Source organism: Micropterus salmoides, unplaced genomic scaffold (assembly GCF_014851395.1).
Source record: "Micropterus salmoides isolate LMB-PRFRI ecotype aquatic unplaced genomic scaffold, ASM1485139v1 Ms_hic_scaffold_1, whole genome shotgun sequence".
NCBI lineage: Eukaryota > Metazoa > Chordata > Actinopteri > Centrarchiformes > Centrarchidae > Micropterus > Micropterus salmoides.
The window spans coordinates 13,991,416-14,008,698 of NW_024040040.1; the positions used below are offsets into that span (position 1 = coordinate 13,991,416).

Sequence of the window (17,283 nt, forward strand, 5' to 3'; positions counted from 1 at the left end):
AAATAATTTAGATGAGGGGTAAACGTTTGGTAGATGAACCTTACACTCCCTCTAGTGGTCTTATTCTGCCCTACACTAAGAAAAAAAAATCAGCTTTTGCTCAGCATTCCGGAGCCATTATAGCCAAATAAATAAAATGATGGGGGATTGAACCCTGAAAAAAGTCATGAATTATTAGGTTAAATGTGTTTTCCTTTTGTGGGTCACTGATCTACCAGCAGCTCTTTAAATCTAACTCATTAAATATCGTAAAAAGGGACAAAAACCACAATGTGCAAATTCTTTTTATCAGCCCCTAAATGTCTCCAGAGTGAGCTGAACTTGAGCTGGACTTGTCCCCTCTGAGCCGGACCTCCACTGTCTGCCTCCGGATGGAGCGGCCGCGAAGGAATGGCGGAGGAGGTGAAGAAGGAGCCGGGACTGTTGGAAAGATTGGGGCTCTGGTCAGTTACATAAAAACCATTAGCATCATCTTTATGTTTGAAATAGCCTGTAAATTTTAGGCAGCAGTTTTGTCTGAAGCTCGTCTCAAAGTGTGAAGGAGTTAAACACTTTAGTGACTTATTGTGCTGTACCATCACTAGTTAAAAATTGTGATTACCTCTTTTTGCAAACGGGATATTGAACCGGTGTCTCTCTCTTGAGAACATCTGTGGAATCAAATCCTTCATTATTCACATGCACTTTGCAGTTCAGCTTTATAGAAAGCTTAGCTCTTTTACCTTTTTTATTTTTTACCTTTATGTAGGATATCGGTTTATTTAAGGTTAGTTTGCTGTTTAATGGGAAACTACCTTTTTGTCACCAGCAACTTTTTTCACTTTATTTTTGTTATACCATCTAACTTAACTTGCTATGACTCAAACAGGAAAAGGGAAAATGAGCTTGAGGAATTGTGACAGAACTGTTGCTCTCAGCCACCACCCCTCACCGTTCCTCCCCTCTCCACCCCCCATCACCTGTCTGTGTCCTCACCTCCTCACTGGACTCTGAGCTGGAGCTCCAGTCGTGGCCGCATCTCAGAGAAACAACCTGGGTTGAGGTGGCTGAAATTCGAACCCGACTGAAGCAGGAGAAGGATGGCTAAAGGGAAAGAATAGAAATGGAGAGAGGATGGTGTTTTTCATATTTTATATAATGCAGATATTATTTAGTATTTGTTACAGCTATTTTAGTTTTTTATGATCAAAAGCTGCTGTCTAATGCATCATGGAAAGATAACAAATTTGTTCGATGCACTCTCTCCCACTAAATTCATGCCAACGCAAACAGTGGGCTGCACCAGTTTGTCAACGTGTCTTAAACCAGAATTGAGATTTACGGTGAAATATTGAACAATCAACATAACAGTCCAGCTTTTGACTGTGATAATATGTAACTGATGAGTGGTAACTTGCATAAAAGGAAGTGTTTTATTTCAGATATCATTAAACATTTCAGCTAAGCACAATTTTTTTCTAAGCGTTTTGCTGTATTCTCTTTGTGTTATACCTCAACCATGTGGTGGCAAACTAAATGGACAAAAAAAAAACATAAGATGTAATTCGGGTTAGGTTTTCACCCCTGATGACATTAAACGTCTCACCTCAAAGAAGTCAGGTCTGAAGGCGCATGTCTGGGGGTCGTTTCTGGAAGTCTTTACACACTCAGTCTCTTTAACACAAAATATCATCAGCAGGTCAACGGTGTTCAGGCCCGCGGGGATAACCTGGCATGCATGTGATATTTGTTATAAACACACAAATAACCAATATATGGAAGATGGGTTTAGTCACATTTCTTAGACTAGACCCTCAAACAATCAGAATCAGAATGAGCTTTATTGCCAAGTAGTATTTTACTTGTAGGCTAGAAGGAATTTGCTTTGGTGATAAGGTGCTACACGTAAACAAATACACAGCTGACATAAATAAATGTAAAAATTTATAGATATGGAATAAACAGGTGCAAGTTATAAAAGAATCATAGAACTAAGTGTAGATCATATCATAAAGATTGAAGTATGTGCAGACTCACACTTGTGACAAAGCCCTGAGTCACCCGGTAAAGATGGCTGACGGCATATGCAGAGTTGACCTCTGCCAGAACTGCTCCAAGACCCCATTCTGCCATGGACTCCAGCTCAGTGTTGTGCAGTGGGATTCCTGCAGGGTCAAAGGGCAAAGATGTGAGAGGAAAGTTGGTGACAGTTACTGCATCTACTTATTAAGTGATCAGTACAGAGAGCCACTCACCTGAGCATCCCAGAGACTGCAGCAGAGCTAAGAGAAGCACGTAAGACTTCATCTTGACTAGAACCAAACCAAAGTGTTTCAGTCCTCCTTTTACCTCCCTCTAAATACATTCAGCTTTTGTCCTAGCACACCTATGCACCGCCTCTTACCCTCCATAACACCTAAAAACAAAACTCCCTCCCCTGCTGTCTGTCCAGCTTCCTTCATGCAATAGCTGTTAACCTTTGCTCAGCACTATTGATCCCAGGGTGAATTAAACAAACTCTGTAATAAGAATTTACATCAGATTTCAGTCACAGCCTCTGTCTGAAATACTTTCAAACTTGTTTGATTTTGATGAAGATGTTAAAATGTGATGAGTTCAGTTCATTTAGCAGCTTCTAAAGGCTCTTTAGGCCTTTATTAAAAGAACTCTCAGGCTGCTGATCTCATCACTGCTTAAGCTGCGCAGTCACGTCCTTGCAGTAGCTCACCAAGTTCTTCCCTCAGGTCCGACACAACCTGCATCACAGGTGCCTGTCAAACTCATTGTGACTCACATTGCAGCAAGGACTAAAGTCTTGCACCGAGGTCAAAGCAGAAAGGAGATTTTTTCTAAAGGTCCTTCAGAGTCTGGACTGTGCAACTGGAAAACAACACTTTCTTGTAAATGGAGAGGGGAGGCCTGTGATGGTGTATCTTCGTGGACCATGCGAGTTCCCTTTGCATTGGCTTGATTTTGGACCTTATCTTTCAGTTTGTGTCTGTACAGTTGCAGCTGCAACTCCGTTATTATCGCTCCCTGTGGCCTTCTGAAGTTAGCTGGTATAACAATTCAGGAAGTAAAATGTACAGGTTGGATTCAGTCATGTGAAATATACTCATCTTATCCAAGGTGACCCGGTTGAAAAGATGTACAGCATTACAGATTCAACACTGAACTCCAAAAAGTCATGAATCATTAGGTTAAATGTGTTTTCCTTATGTGGGTCACTGATCTACACGCAGCTCTTTAAAATTTACCAATTAAATAGGCTATCATAAAAAGGGACAAAAACCACAATGTGCAAATTCTGTTTTTTAATTAGTTTTTTCTTTTAAACAGCGCTGAAATGCTTTCAGAGTGAGCTGAACTCTCACACCAGGAAGTTGCTGAAAGCGTCCCCTCTGGGCCGGACCTCCACTGTCTGGCTCTGGAAGGAGCGACCAGGCTGGATGGGTGGAGGAGGTGCAGAAGGAGCCGGGACTGCAGAAAGATATTGGGGCTCTGGTCAGTTACATAAAAACAATTAGCATGATCTTTATTTTTGAAATAGCCTGTAAATTTTAGGCACCAGTTCTGTCTGAAGCTTGTCTCAAAGTGTGAAGGAGTTAAACACTTTAGCGACTTATTGTGCTGTACCATCACTAGTTAAAACATGTGATTACCTCTATTTGCAAACGGGATATTGTACTGGTGTCTCCCTCTTGAGAACATCTGTGGAATCAAAGCCTTCATTATTCACATGCACTTCATTGTTCAGGACACCCTTTATATTGACGATTGCTTAGAGCTTAGCTCTTTTACCTTTATGTAGGATACAGGTTTATTTATTAAGGTTAGTTTGCTGTTTAATGGAAAACGTCCTTTTTATGATGAGCAACTTTTAAAAAAAATTCTGTAGCCGCTACAGTTTGCTTTGACTTGAAAAAGAAAATGGACAATGAGCTTTTGGAATTTTAAATAAATGATAAAGACACCCCCCACCACCACCACCATTTATCCTCCCTCTTCCCCTCTCTACCCCATCACCTGTGTCCTCACCTCCTCACTGGACTCTGAGCTGGAACTCTCGTCATGGCCGCATCTCAGAGAAACAACCTGGGTTGAGGTGGCTGAAATTCGAACCCGACTGAAGCAGGAGAAGGATGGCTGAAGGGAAAGAGTGGAAATGGAGAGAGAATGGTGTTTTTAATATTCTATATAATGCAGATATTATTTAGTATTTGTTATAGCTATTTTAGTTTTTTATGATCAAAATCAACTGTCTCATGTATAGATAACAAATTTTTGACACACTCTCTCCCATTAAATTCATGCCAATGCAAACAGTGGGCTGCATCAGTTTGTCAATATGTGTCTTATCCAAAATTTAGATTTACGGTGAAATATTTAACAATCAACATAACAGTCAGCTTTTGACTGTAATATTATATAACTGGTGAGGGGTAGCTTGCATTAAAGGATTATACAAGTGTTAAAGTCCATTTTCTTTATTTCAGATATCATTAAACATTTCAGGTAGGCACTATTTCTTCTAAGCGTTTTGCTGTAATCTCTTTATGTGTTATACCTCAACCCTTTGGCAGCAAACTAAATGGACTAAAACAAACCATGAAATTATGTAATTCGGGTTATTTTTTTACCCCTTATGACAATAAACGTCTCACCACAAAGAAGCCAGGTCTGAAGGCGCATGTCTGGGGGTCATTTCTGGAAGCCTTTAGACACTCAGTCTCTTTAACGCCAAATTTCATCAGCAGGTCAACGGTGTTCAGGCCCACTGGGATAACCTGGCATGCATGTGATATTTGTTATAAACCCACAAATAACCAATATATGGAATTTGACACTCTGCATAAAGATAACACACCTGCTAATGATAATATCTTAAAGATTGAAGTATTTGCAGACTCACCCTTGAGACAGAGCCTCTAGTCATCCGGTAAAGATGGCTGACGGCATATGCAGAGTTGACCTCTGCCAGAACTGCTCCAAGACCCCTGTCTGCCATGGACTCCAGCTCAGTGTTGTGCAGTGGGATTCCTGCAGGGTCAAACGGCAAAGATGTGAGAGGAAAGTCAGTGACAGTTACTGCATCTATGAAGTGATCAGTACAGAGAGCCACTCACCTGAGCATCCCAGAGACTGCAGCAGGGCCAAGAGAAGCACGTAAGACTTCATCTTGACTAGCACCAAACCAAAGTGTTTCAGTCCTCCTTTTACCTCCCTCTAAATACCTTCAGCTTTGTCCTAGTACCCCTACGCACCGCCTCTTACCCTCCATAACCCCTAAAAACAAACCTCCCTCCCTTGCTGTCTGTCCAGCTTCCTGCACGCAATAGCTGTTAACCTTTGCTCAGTACTATTGATCCCAGGGTGAATTAAACGAACACTGCAATTTACATCAGACTTTCAGTCACAGCCTCTGTCTAAAATACTCTCTAACTTGAAAATGTTCAAATCTGATGAGTTCAGTTAATTTAGCAGTCTCTTTAGGACTTTACATTGTTTTATTTAAATTAAATGAATACAATATGCCTAGAAAATTTGTTTGACTTTTTTTTTTCAGTATCTCACAAAAGTGAGTACACCCCTCACATTTTTGTAAATATTTGATCATATCTTTTCATGTGACACTGAAGAAATGACTCTTTGCTACAATGTAAAGCAGTGAGTGAACAGCTTGTATAGCAGTGTAAATTTGCTGTCCCCTCAAAATAACACATCACACAGCCATTAATGTCTGAACCGCTGGCAACAAAAGTGAGTACACACGAAAATGTCCCAATTAGGCCCAATTCGTCATTTTCACTCCTTGGTGTCATGTGACTCGTGTTACAAGGTCTCAGGTGTGAATGGGGAGCAGGTGTGTTGAATCTGGTGTTATCACTCTCACAAAGTGTCATTTCTTCATTGTTGTCAAAAAAATATATAATCAAATATTTACAAAAATGTGAGAGGTGTACTCACTTTTGTGAGATACTGTATATAACTGAGGTCTTATCACTGGAGGACACTGCGTCACCAGCAACCCAGTTTTTTCTTTTTACTTATGTATCACTTTAACAAACCACTGATTAGTTATTTTGGGTTCCTAATGTTTAAAATGACTGGAGCTGAAATGATAAGTCAGTTAAATGAAATTAATCTGCATCAACACATTGATGATCAATTTTTAAATACGTTTTTGAACAAAAGTATCAAGTTTCAGCTTATTTCAGCTTGTGTGTGAAAAGAATAGAATAAAATCAGCTGCTTTTCACAGTCTTCTAAGATAGTTTACAGACATTTTATAGACCAAACAATTGATCAGTCCAGAAAATAATCTGCAGATGAATTAATAATGACAATAATCATTAGTTGCTTGCAGCCCTTAAATAACTATTTCACTGATGACTATTTTCAGCTGTTTGGGTATGAAATGCCACTGAAGCCAAAAACACACAAAATAAACTGACTCACTTGAAGCAATACATATCTGAGATGTGTTTTTTCATGAAGCAGTTTTGGCATATAGTACATACTGTATATATGTTCTACATTTTGATCATCTGCTCCTTTAGACCAAATCTAGTGAAGCAGAATATGAATAGCTCCTGGGTGCCACTTTTTCCTCTGAAACAGTGTATTACAGTTTATTTACGGTTATCGTGATTCCTTATTTTCCCTTCTGGGGATCAATAAAGGTTTATCTTACTTCACTGCAACAATCCCTTACCACCATCATATCTTTATTACATTCATCATCAATATCAAAAATACTTCACATTTTGGACACATAGAATTATACTTGTAAACAGTAAATCTGTAAATTCTGTTTAGTATCAGCACATTCTATAAAAAAAAAAAAGACTACTTTGTTCCCATTCATCCATTTTTACCATCCTAAATACAGCGCATCTCTTTTTAATTAAACTGACACTAATGACAGAATGCGTTCTGTGAAAAATGTCACAAGAGCTTGAACTGTGATTTCACAAGATATTTACAAATACAACTCAACAGTAAAGCAGAACTACACAATTTGCTGTGGCGGAATTCGCGCCAGCCACAGCTAATGTTTTCAATGTTGCACAGACAGAACTAGATTCTATCGGTACCTGATTTGCATTCACCTTACAAACATGTGTCTGATGTGAGGCCATGCATCTAAACTGTACTCAGACCTTCATAAGAATGGCTGAAAAACTTTCTTGATTTACATTCAGTAAAAAGAAGAAGAGCAGTGTGCTCAAAAAATTTGTTAGCTGAGGTGATAATACATCCCAATTATGAGTTTTCTGATTCCAATGTACACTGCCTCTTTTCTGCTTTTAGGCAACATCCAAGTATGCTATGCTTTGACTGGTGAGCCAACAACTAAGCACAATCTTAGCATGTGTTAGCAATTTCAGCAGACTTATGTGTGAGCATGTGAGGGATCCCTGCTTCAGTTATAACCGGGTTTTCTCACCAGTCCTACAGTGTGAATGCAGCCATTCAAGTGCATTAAAGTAAAGGTGCGCAAAGTGTCAAATAGCTACTATCACGTCAACTACACACACACACACACACACTTCTTCTCATCGCTCGAGTGTTCCCATCAGAGGATCCATAGCAGCAAGGAAGCAGGCTTCAAACTCCTGATCTGAGAAGCGAGCTGCGGACTGACGTGCGTTGCGTCTGATCTGCAGCCGGCTGGCGGACGGCAGCGCCAGAATCCGCTCTATGGCCTCCGCGTAACTGTCCTCGTCATCAGCCAGGAAGCCTGTCTGGCCTCCCTCGAAAGGTACCACAATGTCCAGCTTGGGACCACCGGACTTGTGCGCCAGAATGACCTTCCCTGCTGCCATACACTCCACTACGCCTAGAGGGGGGAAAGAAGAGTGAAGACGAACTTTTAATATAATTAGAAAAAGTCAAATTTAAAAATAAGAGTAAACGTCAGCTCAGACAGATTTATCACCTATTCCAAAGTGTTCGTTCCACATTGTATGTAGTCCGATGGTAGCTTCCCCCATCTCTCTCTTCAGCTCCTCGAAGGATATGTTCAGTTTAAACTCCACCCTGTCGGCCACGCCCAGCTCCTGGCACAGCCCCCTCAACATGAGCACCCTATCCTCGTCTTCCTGATTCCTGCATCCGCCAATCATAACCAGCTTCAGTCCCTCCATGCTCCCGACCCTCTCCCTCCTCTTGTCTAACGCCTTCTTGAAAGCCCTGATCTGCAGACGGTGGTCCTTCTCCGGCCTGAATTGCCCCACAGAAACGATCGAGTGGCATTTCCTGTCCCCGTCCTCCTCCAGTGGGACGTCCAGGAACGCGCTGACGTCGCAGGGTGGGTAGACCACGCTGGTGCGGTTGGGAGCATGCCACAGTGAAAGGATGTGATGGAGGGTCCAGGAGGAGTTGACCATGATAAGGTCGCAGCAGGAGCCGGCCATGCCGTAGAGCAGGGCGAACAGGCAGTAGTAGACCACCTTGAAGGCACTCAGGAACAGACTGTTGGAGACGTAGTCTGGGTTGTTGAACCTAGGGCATTAATGGTTTGTGTTATTCGAGGAGATAGCAAACAAGTGGTTTTTAGTTATAAGCACCCATGAACAGCCGAATAAATTGTAATTGTATATATAATATAATTTAAAAAAGACCTTGTATGATGTGCTCACAACACAGTTTGCTTTGGTAAAGACACACAGTGATTACCTGGGGTTCCTCTCTCTCACTACAGACAGCATGTCAGTGCTGATGGTGGGGTAGTGAACGTAACTCCCCACACTGCAGCCTCCCAAGTAGCGGAACAGGGGCAGCGTGAAGGCGTAGCCCATGGAGTCAATGTAAAGGTCGGGGACAAACTCCGTCAGTGCCTCCCATCCCAGGAAGACGGAGCCCACGCTCTGTCCCAGCAGGGTGAAGTGAGGAAACAGGCCTGGCTCCACAAGCAGCCGGTGCTTCAGGAACACAAACTGAACCGGCCGGGGGAGCACAATGTTGAAACGCCGCCGAGCCCCTTCCAGAATCTGCTGGCCCGTCACACCCAGGTCCCCCGTGTACACCACAAAGTTGATGTCCCTGTACCTGTGCAGATGTGGGTTCGGATTAAGCAAGACACATTAGAATAAGGTATTTTGATGCCATTAAGTATTACCTACTGTATGCTAAACCTTGTTTTGGTTGTATTACAGAGTCATTTTCCCTCTCTACTCAGCTCTGATTTATGTTTCTTTCCTGGCTAGTTCACTCTTTATATTTAGCTGCATATAATGCTGTCAAAATCTTCCCAAGAAGGCTTTACTAGATGGCAGAGTTTTGACCAGACTGTGTGATGACATGTTGGAAAATGTAATCAGCTTTACCTGTTCTGTAGTGCCCTGATAGCACACCAGAGCACCCTCTCTCCCCCACCACCAGCATTGCAGTAGGGGTGAAAGAAAGCGACCGTGGGACGGCCGTCCCTCGCCCGCCGAGCGTTCCTGCTGCTTTGAAGCCAGAAACGCACCGCCAGCACCAGCAGGACCAGGACAGCGATCAGCAGCACACACAGGAACAGCAGGGGCAGCAGCAACTTCCACAGCAGCCTGAAACACAGAGATACAACTCACTGAATTATACTGTAAGTGACAAAAAAAAAATCAAGCTAACTTTATTTAAATCGCACTTTTCAATATACACATTACAAAGTGCTTTACAAGACGGAGATAAAAGAGAGACAGAAGTTATAAAAGCAAACAGAATTAAGTGCACAAACCACAAAAGATGTAGCCCAAGAGAAAGCTGAAGAAAAAACTTTGACCCTAACGTGCATTTAAAAGACAAATTGCAAACACCTTCAGTGTAAACAAGCTGTAGGAGTGTTATAAGGACAATGCAGTGAAATAGAGGATAAATACTAGTTAACTAAAGTTAACTGTAAGTTAACGTTATACGAGTACATAATTCATGAATAAAGTCATAATAAACTGAAGTCTACAGGAATATAACATGTTGCGGAACATACAGACAGACACTGTACGGATATCCTGTAGGTGATGAAGAGGCGCGGCTTTAGCTCACTGTGAAGAGCTTGGTTTGCATTATAACGTTACAACAAACAGGAAAACCTCCATATAATATATCTAAAGACTAACCTTACAACATAATAATTAGCTCAGTTATATTACCAATATTTACCAGTAATGCCACAAGTTAATACATAAGGAAATGAAACAAGCAAACTGATGTCACGAAATGAAAGTGACCATTAAAATTTTACCCACTGGTGTAAATACTTGGTTTGACACCTAATAAATAGCTCTTACCTTGTTAATTCACACAAACAGAGGACCAGTTGATCGTGGCCCGACATCTTGCCAAGAAATTTAACAACATATCCCCTTTTTCACGTTGTCACTTTCCTCCTCTGCGTCTGTTATTTGTATTTATCTGTCGCCACCTGCCGGCGAGGAGGTATTACTCCACTGACCTTTCTAGCTTGCATTGATGAAGTTTAATTGTAAAGCGTACATTACTTCAGATATGTGTGAATTAAACAAAGTTTTAGACGAAGTTGTTGAAAATGTAGCACCAGCAACATACTGCCCTGCTCCCTCTCAGCTCATGATGGCTGAACTATGTCCTTGTTCTTTCAAAAAAAAAGTAATGTTTAACTTCTAAATAAACAGTGTTTTAATCAATAAAGCCTTGCAACTACCCCTGGGATTTGAAAAACCTCTCTCATTTCCAATCTGGATCCTGACATCATGAAAACTCTTTTAGTTTTGTTTGTTGTAATGAATTTGGACAAACTCCCGAAGACAGGACACTGCATAGAAACGCGGTGAGTTGATTTGGTGACATTGTCTAGGAAATGTATTCATTTGTTATCTGGGAAAGGGCTGGTAACTGTTCTCCATAAAGAAAATAGCTTATGACACACCTATGCAAACACGCACCCTTACCATGTATGTTGTGGCAGCTGAACACAAATGCAAACTCAGTGAGTTTCTTAAAGCTCACACACTTTTAATAAAACATCTGGAAGTCATACACCTCACATTTGCTTTCTGGCATGGTCAATTATACAGGTAGAAACATAGACATGTTAAAGATTGGCCCTAAGAGGTCGGCATAGTTCATGGCGGACATTACATATTTTTGATGTCTTTTTTTTTATTTTTGTTATTTTTTTTATTCAGTGATCAAATTCTATCAATCACCCCTAAAACACCAGAACAAGTGGACATCTTGAAGGATGCGTCCACTCAATATAAGGTAGAGAGTAGATTTTTCTTTGAGTGATTATTCCATTTTATTTTCTTCCTGTGAATCGTTGTCTGATATGTTTTCTTCCAGACAGCCTTATGGCAGCCTGTTTCACCTCAGTACATCAGAGAAGAAACTCAGGTCCACCTGTTTGTTCCTGCAAACAGCTCCAAGACTGTCATTGATCTGCTACAGAAACACGCCATGACACATGAGTATGTTGTAAATATACATGCATTACTCACAAAGCTTTGCATCATACTCCATGCCACATTGTGCACTTTGTGTGGTTGTTATTTTCTTGTATGTTTAATTTAGGGTGCTACTGGCCAATGCCAACGAGTTGATTGAAATGCAGACAAGGAACACCTCCAATGACCCACGAAGCAGCGCAACTTTCTACGAGAGATATCACAATCTGGAGGATGTATGCTTTTCACCTTTACCTAGAGACTCCAGCTTCATTAGAGAGAGAGAGAGTCTAAATGTGCTGCACTTAATGGATATATTACCGTATACATACAAACACATTGTCTCTCCATTGTAGATCTTTTATTGGATAAACAGGACCCAACAGCACAACCCCAGCACGGTCAAAGCCATTCTCATTGGCTCCTCACATGAAAAGAGACCCCTCTATGTTCTGAAGGTATACTCATCCATCACCTAATCAGCTGATAAAGATGCTTGTTGATCATTTTAACTTTTATTTCTGCTTACATTCAGCTCAAATTAATTGTTTCTTTCCGTTAGAAGGATTTTTAGTTGAAGCCTCTAAATGAAGTCCATCAAAGCCACCTCAGATTAATGTTGGACCTCTCCTCCTCAGTTGTCTCTAAACAACAGACCAAATAAGAAGGCCATGTGGATTGACTGTGGGATCCATGCCAGAGAGTGGATCAGTCCTGCTTTCTGCTTATGGTTTGTAAAACATGTGAGTACATTGTTCTAGTATCAATAGGGTGGAAATGTGTTGAGGGAACATTCAGCATTAAGGTTGGTTTCACAGTGGTCTAGCGCTAAAATCAGCGTCCTTTCTCCAACAGTCTTTGTCATTTTACAATATAAACCAAGACATTACTCGCATCCTGGACAACATGGATGTCTACGTCCTGCCGGTTATGAACCCTGATGGATACGAGTACACATGGACGACAGTGAGAATACACAAAACAATTTTGTATATTGTTGAGTGCAGTCGTAAAGAAAGCGGTTTTATCTAGATTCATGATCTGGCCCTGTGTTTTTCTTGTCTCAGAACAGGATGTGGAGGAAGAACCGCTCTGTCAGCAAGGACAGCAGCTGCATCGGTGTTGACCTCAACAGAAATTTTGATGCCAACTGGTGCAGTGAGTCTTCTCTCTCTCTCTCTCTCTCTCTCTAACACTCACTGTCCTGTAATGCAGGATTATTTCAAGTGTAGACTTTAATTTCAATCCTCTGAGAACATGCGCGTTAAAGAAGACATTTGACTTTTAGTATAGTATACATTTTCATTGATCTGTGCAAGTAATGGTAAATTTATCATTTACAAAAATAACTTGAATCAAATTAAACCTATCCTCAACTGTTCTGGTAAGTGCTGTCTTACTTGCATTTAAAAAATATAATTCCGTAATCTCATTGATTTCTTTTCACTATTAAGTAGCCTACTTTAATAAACTGGACAGCCAGTGGTTGATATTTAATGTCCACGTACAATAATATGCCTATACAATATATGTATTTAGCATAATAGCAGTTCTATTAAATCGAAATTACAATCACAATTGTTATGGAAATATAGTGAGCCAGGTTCAGGTGTGATGAAGAATTTATAGAGACTGAAGACTTACACAGCATGGCTTAAAGAGTCTCGGTTGAGGAGATACACTCCCGCGTACAACGTGCACACATGCAATGCCAACACCAAATCTGAAGGAAAGCTCCTGGTCCACAATGTGCTATCCCAAACTGTCTTTGTTTCCATACTAGGTCATCTTTTAACTAGCCTGAACCAGAAAAGTCAATGTGCCTGATGTTTAGACTCCAATTCATAATCTAAGTCATGTTGAAATCTAAAAGGTTCCCAGAGAACACCGATATCTGCTAGCCTGATACCTGAACTACAGTCTCTATCTTATCGGGCCAGCTGTCGTCACCCTAACAATGAGTGAGACAGAGGCAAAGAACTAGGGCTGGAAGGGTCTGTTAATGACCTGTGGGCCTACATAAGTCATACCTCACTTGTTACCTGACCTAAGCCCACTAAGAAATTTCCCCCGACAGCAATTGGGCTAGATCTGTATGACACTCCTGCAGTCCTAACACAAAGTAGCCACACAGAAGGTCTCCCTTACTCTCTCCCCTGTAGAGGCATGAGTCAGAGTAAAACAGAGCTGTCTGCTGTGCTCACTTGTTATTTTATCAAATAAACAAATCTTTGTGAACCTCCAGAAGGTGAACAACAGACCATATGTGTCTCAAGTTATAAGACGTTCTTTCTAAACACAAATGTGGCATTTTAAATGGGAAAACTATGATCCATATTCAACAGTCTGTTCATGAATAGACAAAAGTTAAGTATGATGTTGTAGAGGTACAATAGAGTGGGGAGGTAGGTTGACCCTGTCGTCATAAGACCTCCTCTGAGCAGGGAAAACATGCTCCAAATTTGCTTATTTATCAGCCAAAAAACTGTAGTGGTTTAAATTAAATTCAAGGGCATATAATTTAGTAGGAACATGTCCCTACCAATATACTACTGAATTGTCTATAACAATAATTTTGATCAATACAATAAAATATAGTGTTAACACACTGAACTCTTTCTTCTGTTCATTAATTGATCATTTATAAGAGCCTCCGTAGCATCTATAAGGTAAAGGGATACTGTCTCTTCCAGCGGAAGGAGCCTCTAGTGACCCCTGCACTGAGATCTACTGCGGGGCGTTCCCGGAGTCGGAGCCAGAGTCGCGGGCTGTGGCCGAGTTCCTGCGCAGTCATAAGGACTCAATCCAGCTCTACCTCAGCATCCACTCCTACTCTCAAATGCTGCTCTTCCCGTTCTCCTGCAGCTTACAGGAAGCAGAGAACCACAAAGACCTGGTGAGTGGTTGGGTCAGTGGCTGATCAATCAAACACTCAAGCTAAGTGCTTGCCTATTTATCTATCAGCTCCAGAGTATTTGAAGACTTTTACTTGACTATAAACTGCGTATTTTTTTTTTTTTTTTATAGCTTGAGATGGTCAAAGAAGCTTCCCAGAAAATCAAAAGATATTATCAAAATAACTACAAATATGGTGCTGGAGCAAAGACAATATGTAAGTAGGACTTATTTTTAAAGCCAAATAAGCTTGACTTGATGCAGACACTCACACATCTACACATGCATTGTCTGTTCTCCAGACTTAGCGCCTGGTGGTTCTGATGACTGGGCGTACTACCTTGGCATCAAGTACGCTTTCACATTTGAGCTCCAGGACCTTGGGCGTTACGGTTTCCTCCTGCCACCATCTCACATTCCCAAGGCCTGCAATGAAGCTCTGATTGCTGTGAAGACTGTTGCTCTCAAGGTTATAGAGAAAACACAAGCTCCAACAAGTCATCCTCTAACAGTTTATTAAGCCATTTTTGTGAATGTGAATCATGCACAATGTTAAACATATTCTGATTGTTATTCAAGGTATTTTTGATGCATTCCTCCAATGGGTGTCTATTTTGAGGACATATTTAAATAAATAAAAAAGATTGAAGTGATTGAAGTAACAGATTAAGTGTTTGTCTTTCTTTCTGTTTAGTATTACTTACTGACCACATATGGTATTAGTATGCCACACTTAGGTGAAGTCATCATGCATATATCACACAGATATTAACGGTTGTCATTATTCTCTGGGATAAATTAAGGTTATAGTCATCTTATTGATTGTGTTAATAGGCCTAATCAATTTTACTTGTCCAAACAACGTGAACGAGAAAATAATGTTAAACAATATCTAAAAAAAATGTGCGTGAATGTTTTGTCCACTCCCGTGTCCAAACATACACTGGACAGAATATTATTAGAGACATTTCTCTCAACTTGTGAAGTTTTATTTTGTAGGAGTTCCTCGGAAGTTGCTGTACCCTATCGTATCTTCCTTCTATTGGGCTACTACTGTCAGAATAATCATTATAATAATCAGCAAGTGCCAGTCAATATTAATTACTATGAATACCATAATTAACATCCATATTGGTAGTAACTGAGTTACAACTGTTGCAACTCAGCTGCCAGGCTTTTAACCAGAACAAAGAAATATAACCACATTACTCCTATTTTAGCTTCATTACACTGGCTCCCAGTATGTTTTAGAATTGACTTTAAAATTCTATTGATCACTTTTAAAGCTCTTCATGGCCTCTCGCCTTGTTATATTTCTGACCTTTTAGTCCCATACACACCAGCACGTACCTTGAGATCCTCGGGCAGAGGTCTGTTGTCTGTTCCAGAGTCTCGACTGAAAACTAAAGGGGACAGAAAGTTTGCTGTCAGGGCCCCGAGGCTCTGGAACAGCCTGCCTGAAGAAATCAGGTCGGCTGAGTCAGTGAACTCTTTTAAGTCCCTTCTTAAAACATACTTTTGTAGGAGAGCCTTTCCCGATCTTATTTGACTTTATTTTATCCCTTTTATTTTATTCTATTTTACTAATTTTATATTAATTTTTCATGCTCTTATCTTGTTTTTTTTTTGTATTATTCTTTACACTTGTTAAAGCACTTTGTAACTTGTTTTTGAAAATTGCTCTACAAATAAGGATCATTATTATTATTATTATTTGTGTCGGTCGGTTATTTTGTAGGAGTTGCCCAGAAAACGGTGCATTCTATTGTATCTGCCTTGACGCTTAGATTTTGATAATTTGTTTCCCCTTACTTTTTTAATCACAAACAGACTAACAAGCAGTGAATAATAACAACAACAAAAAAAGACACATGCCTTTGTTGTGAGAGACCTGGGTTCAATTTCCCACTGTGACCCATCCACCATTGTGTCCCGGAGCAAGACACTTAATGTCACGAGGCCCCGGCTGTGAGCCTGTGATTGTTATGGATGTCTGTCTGGTGTGCGTGTGGTGAGCGTGTCGTTTGTTTGTCTCTGCTTGGCTCTTCCTCTCTCGCTCCAGTCTGGGAGCTGGGGGCGTGTCTGCTGCGGGCTCCGCACTCACCTGAGTCCCATCTGCAATCAGCACACCTGACCTGCACTCACCGCTGCTTAAAGGAGAGGCCCCGCCGGATCGTTTGATCGCCACGCGTATGTCCTGTCAACTCCAGCCAACCTTTGACTAGCCTAGAACCTTAGGAATTGTTGCATCTGGTTAACCTTTGTTTCTCTGTCTCTCCCAGAAGACTCCCACCGCCTCAGCAACCACCCGCCTGTTAGCCTCGGTTCCGCCCGCAGCCTGGACACTCCCAGCTCACGGATTTCCCTACACCCCGGACCTGGAGAGAGCCCTAGCCCCGAGATCTCAGACTTCCCTTGCTGAGTCTCTTTGAATAAACTGTCTAACTCTGATCCGCGTTTGGGTATTCTCTGCCTGAAACCTGACACTTAACCCCTAGTTGCTCCAGAGGCGTGCGACCACTGACATATACAGCAATTGTAAGTCGCTTTGGTTAAAAGCGTCAGCTAAATACGTAAATGTAATTTGCTAATCATTAACGAGGTTTTAATAGCTTTTTTTGTTTGATATTTTAGAGACTGGGTCAAAGAGATATTGTAATTCAATACAAAATAGATGGAAAGAGGGAGTGTTTTGAAGCGATCTAGCCTTATGGATGTGAAATTCACCAACAAGACATAGTAGTTTTACAGCGTTATCAATGGGTTGTGAGTCAGTGTTGCACTTTAGGAACAAGACCATTTCTTGTAATATGGGTATTAACGTTTTAAAGCGCCGAAAAATCAACAAAGCAACTTGTATCCAGAATTCCAGAAGAGAATAAGTACAATTAAAGAAAATATGACTAATAGCTTCTAGATTACAGAAAGTACATAAAGGAGAAATCTGTTTTAAATTTAACTGTTTATTACAGGGATAGTATCCATGCAAAATGTTCATATG

At 40.9% G+C, this 17,283-nt stretch overlaps 4 protein-coding genes and 1 long non-coding RNA gene across 8 annotated transcripts; 2 read left to right on the forward strand and 3 right to left on the reverse strand.

The window, feature by feature from the left end:
- Window positions 1-266: 266 nt before the first annotated feature.
- LOC119902757 (secreted phosphoprotein 24-like) lies at window positions 267-3,130 on the reverse strand. The gene is made up of 6 exons (XM_038719114.1): window positions 2,235-3,130; window positions 2,017-2,144; window positions 1,586-1,708; window positions 976-1,083; window positions 602-650; window positions 267-420 (listed from the first exon to the last, which is right to left on the reverse strand). Exons 1-6 carry the CDS (start codon window positions 2,284-2,286, stop codon window positions 296-298), a joined length of 585 nt encoding a protein of 194 aa, XP_038575042.1. The 5' UTR covers window positions 2,287-3,130; the 3' UTR covers window positions 267-295.
- A 148-nt stretch (window positions 3,131-3,278) lies between these two features.
- Window positions 3,279-5,266, reverse strand: spp2 (secreted phosphoprotein 2). Of its 4 annotated transcripts, none has more exons than XM_038719092.1 (6): window positions 5,106-5,266; window positions 4,892-5,019; window positions 4,644-4,766; window positions 4,018-4,125; window positions 3,642-3,690; window positions 3,279-3,459 (listed from the first exon to the last, which is right to left on the reverse strand). In XM_038719092.1, exons 1-6 carry the CDS (start codon window positions 5,155-5,157, stop codon window positions 3,350-3,352), a joined length of 570 nt encoding a protein of 189 aa, XP_038575020.1. In that variant the 5' UTR covers window positions 5,158-5,266; the 3' UTR covers window positions 3,279-3,349. The 4 variants fall into 4 exon arrangements, with proteins under 4 accessions (XP_038575020.1, XP_038575019.1, XP_038575029.1 ...); XM_038719091.1 differs by having other exon boundaries at window positions 3,279-3,480; XM_038719101.1 differs by lacking the exon at window positions 4,018-4,125.
- Window positions 5,267-6,686: 1,420 nt separating this feature from the next.
- On the reverse strand, window positions 6,687-10,528 carry alg11 (ALG11 alpha-1,2-mannosyltransferase). The gene is made up of 5 exons (XM_038719126.1): window positions 10,254-10,528; window positions 9,312-9,533; window positions 8,662-9,033; window positions 7,922-8,487; window positions 6,687-7,822 (listed from the first exon to the last, which is right to left on the reverse strand). Exons 1-5 carry the CDS (start codon window positions 10,298-10,300, stop codon window positions 7,539-7,541), a joined length of 1,491 nt encoding a protein of 496 aa, XP_038575054.1. The 5' UTR covers window positions 10,301-10,528; the 3' UTR covers window positions 6,687-7,538.
- Window positions 10,529-10,610: 82 nt separating this feature from the next.
- On the forward strand, window positions 10,611-14,948 carry cpb2 (carboxypeptidase B2 (plasma)). Its single transcript, XM_038719138.1, has 11 exons — window positions 10,611-10,771; window positions 11,130-11,205; window positions 11,287-11,411; window positions 11,515-11,623; window positions 11,744-11,845; window positions 12,026-12,130; window positions 12,243-12,353; window positions 12,455-12,545; window positions 14,081-14,283; window positions 14,415-14,499; window positions 14,585-14,948. The coding sequence occupies exons 1-11, from the start codon at window positions 10,695-10,697 to the stop codon at window positions 14,800-14,802; spliced, it is 1,302 nt and encodes a 433-aa protein (XP_038575066.1). The 5' UTR covers window positions 10,611-10,694; the 3' UTR covers window positions 14,803-14,948.
- Window positions 14,949-15,901: 953 nt separating this feature from the next.
- Window positions 15,902-16,733, forward strand: LOC119902782. The gene is made up of 2 exons (XR_005444366.1): window positions 15,902-16,472; window positions 16,565-16,733. It is a non-coding gene; the product is annotated as an uncharacterized LOC119902782 (long non-coding RNA).
- Window positions 16,734-17,283: the final 550 nt, after the last annotated feature.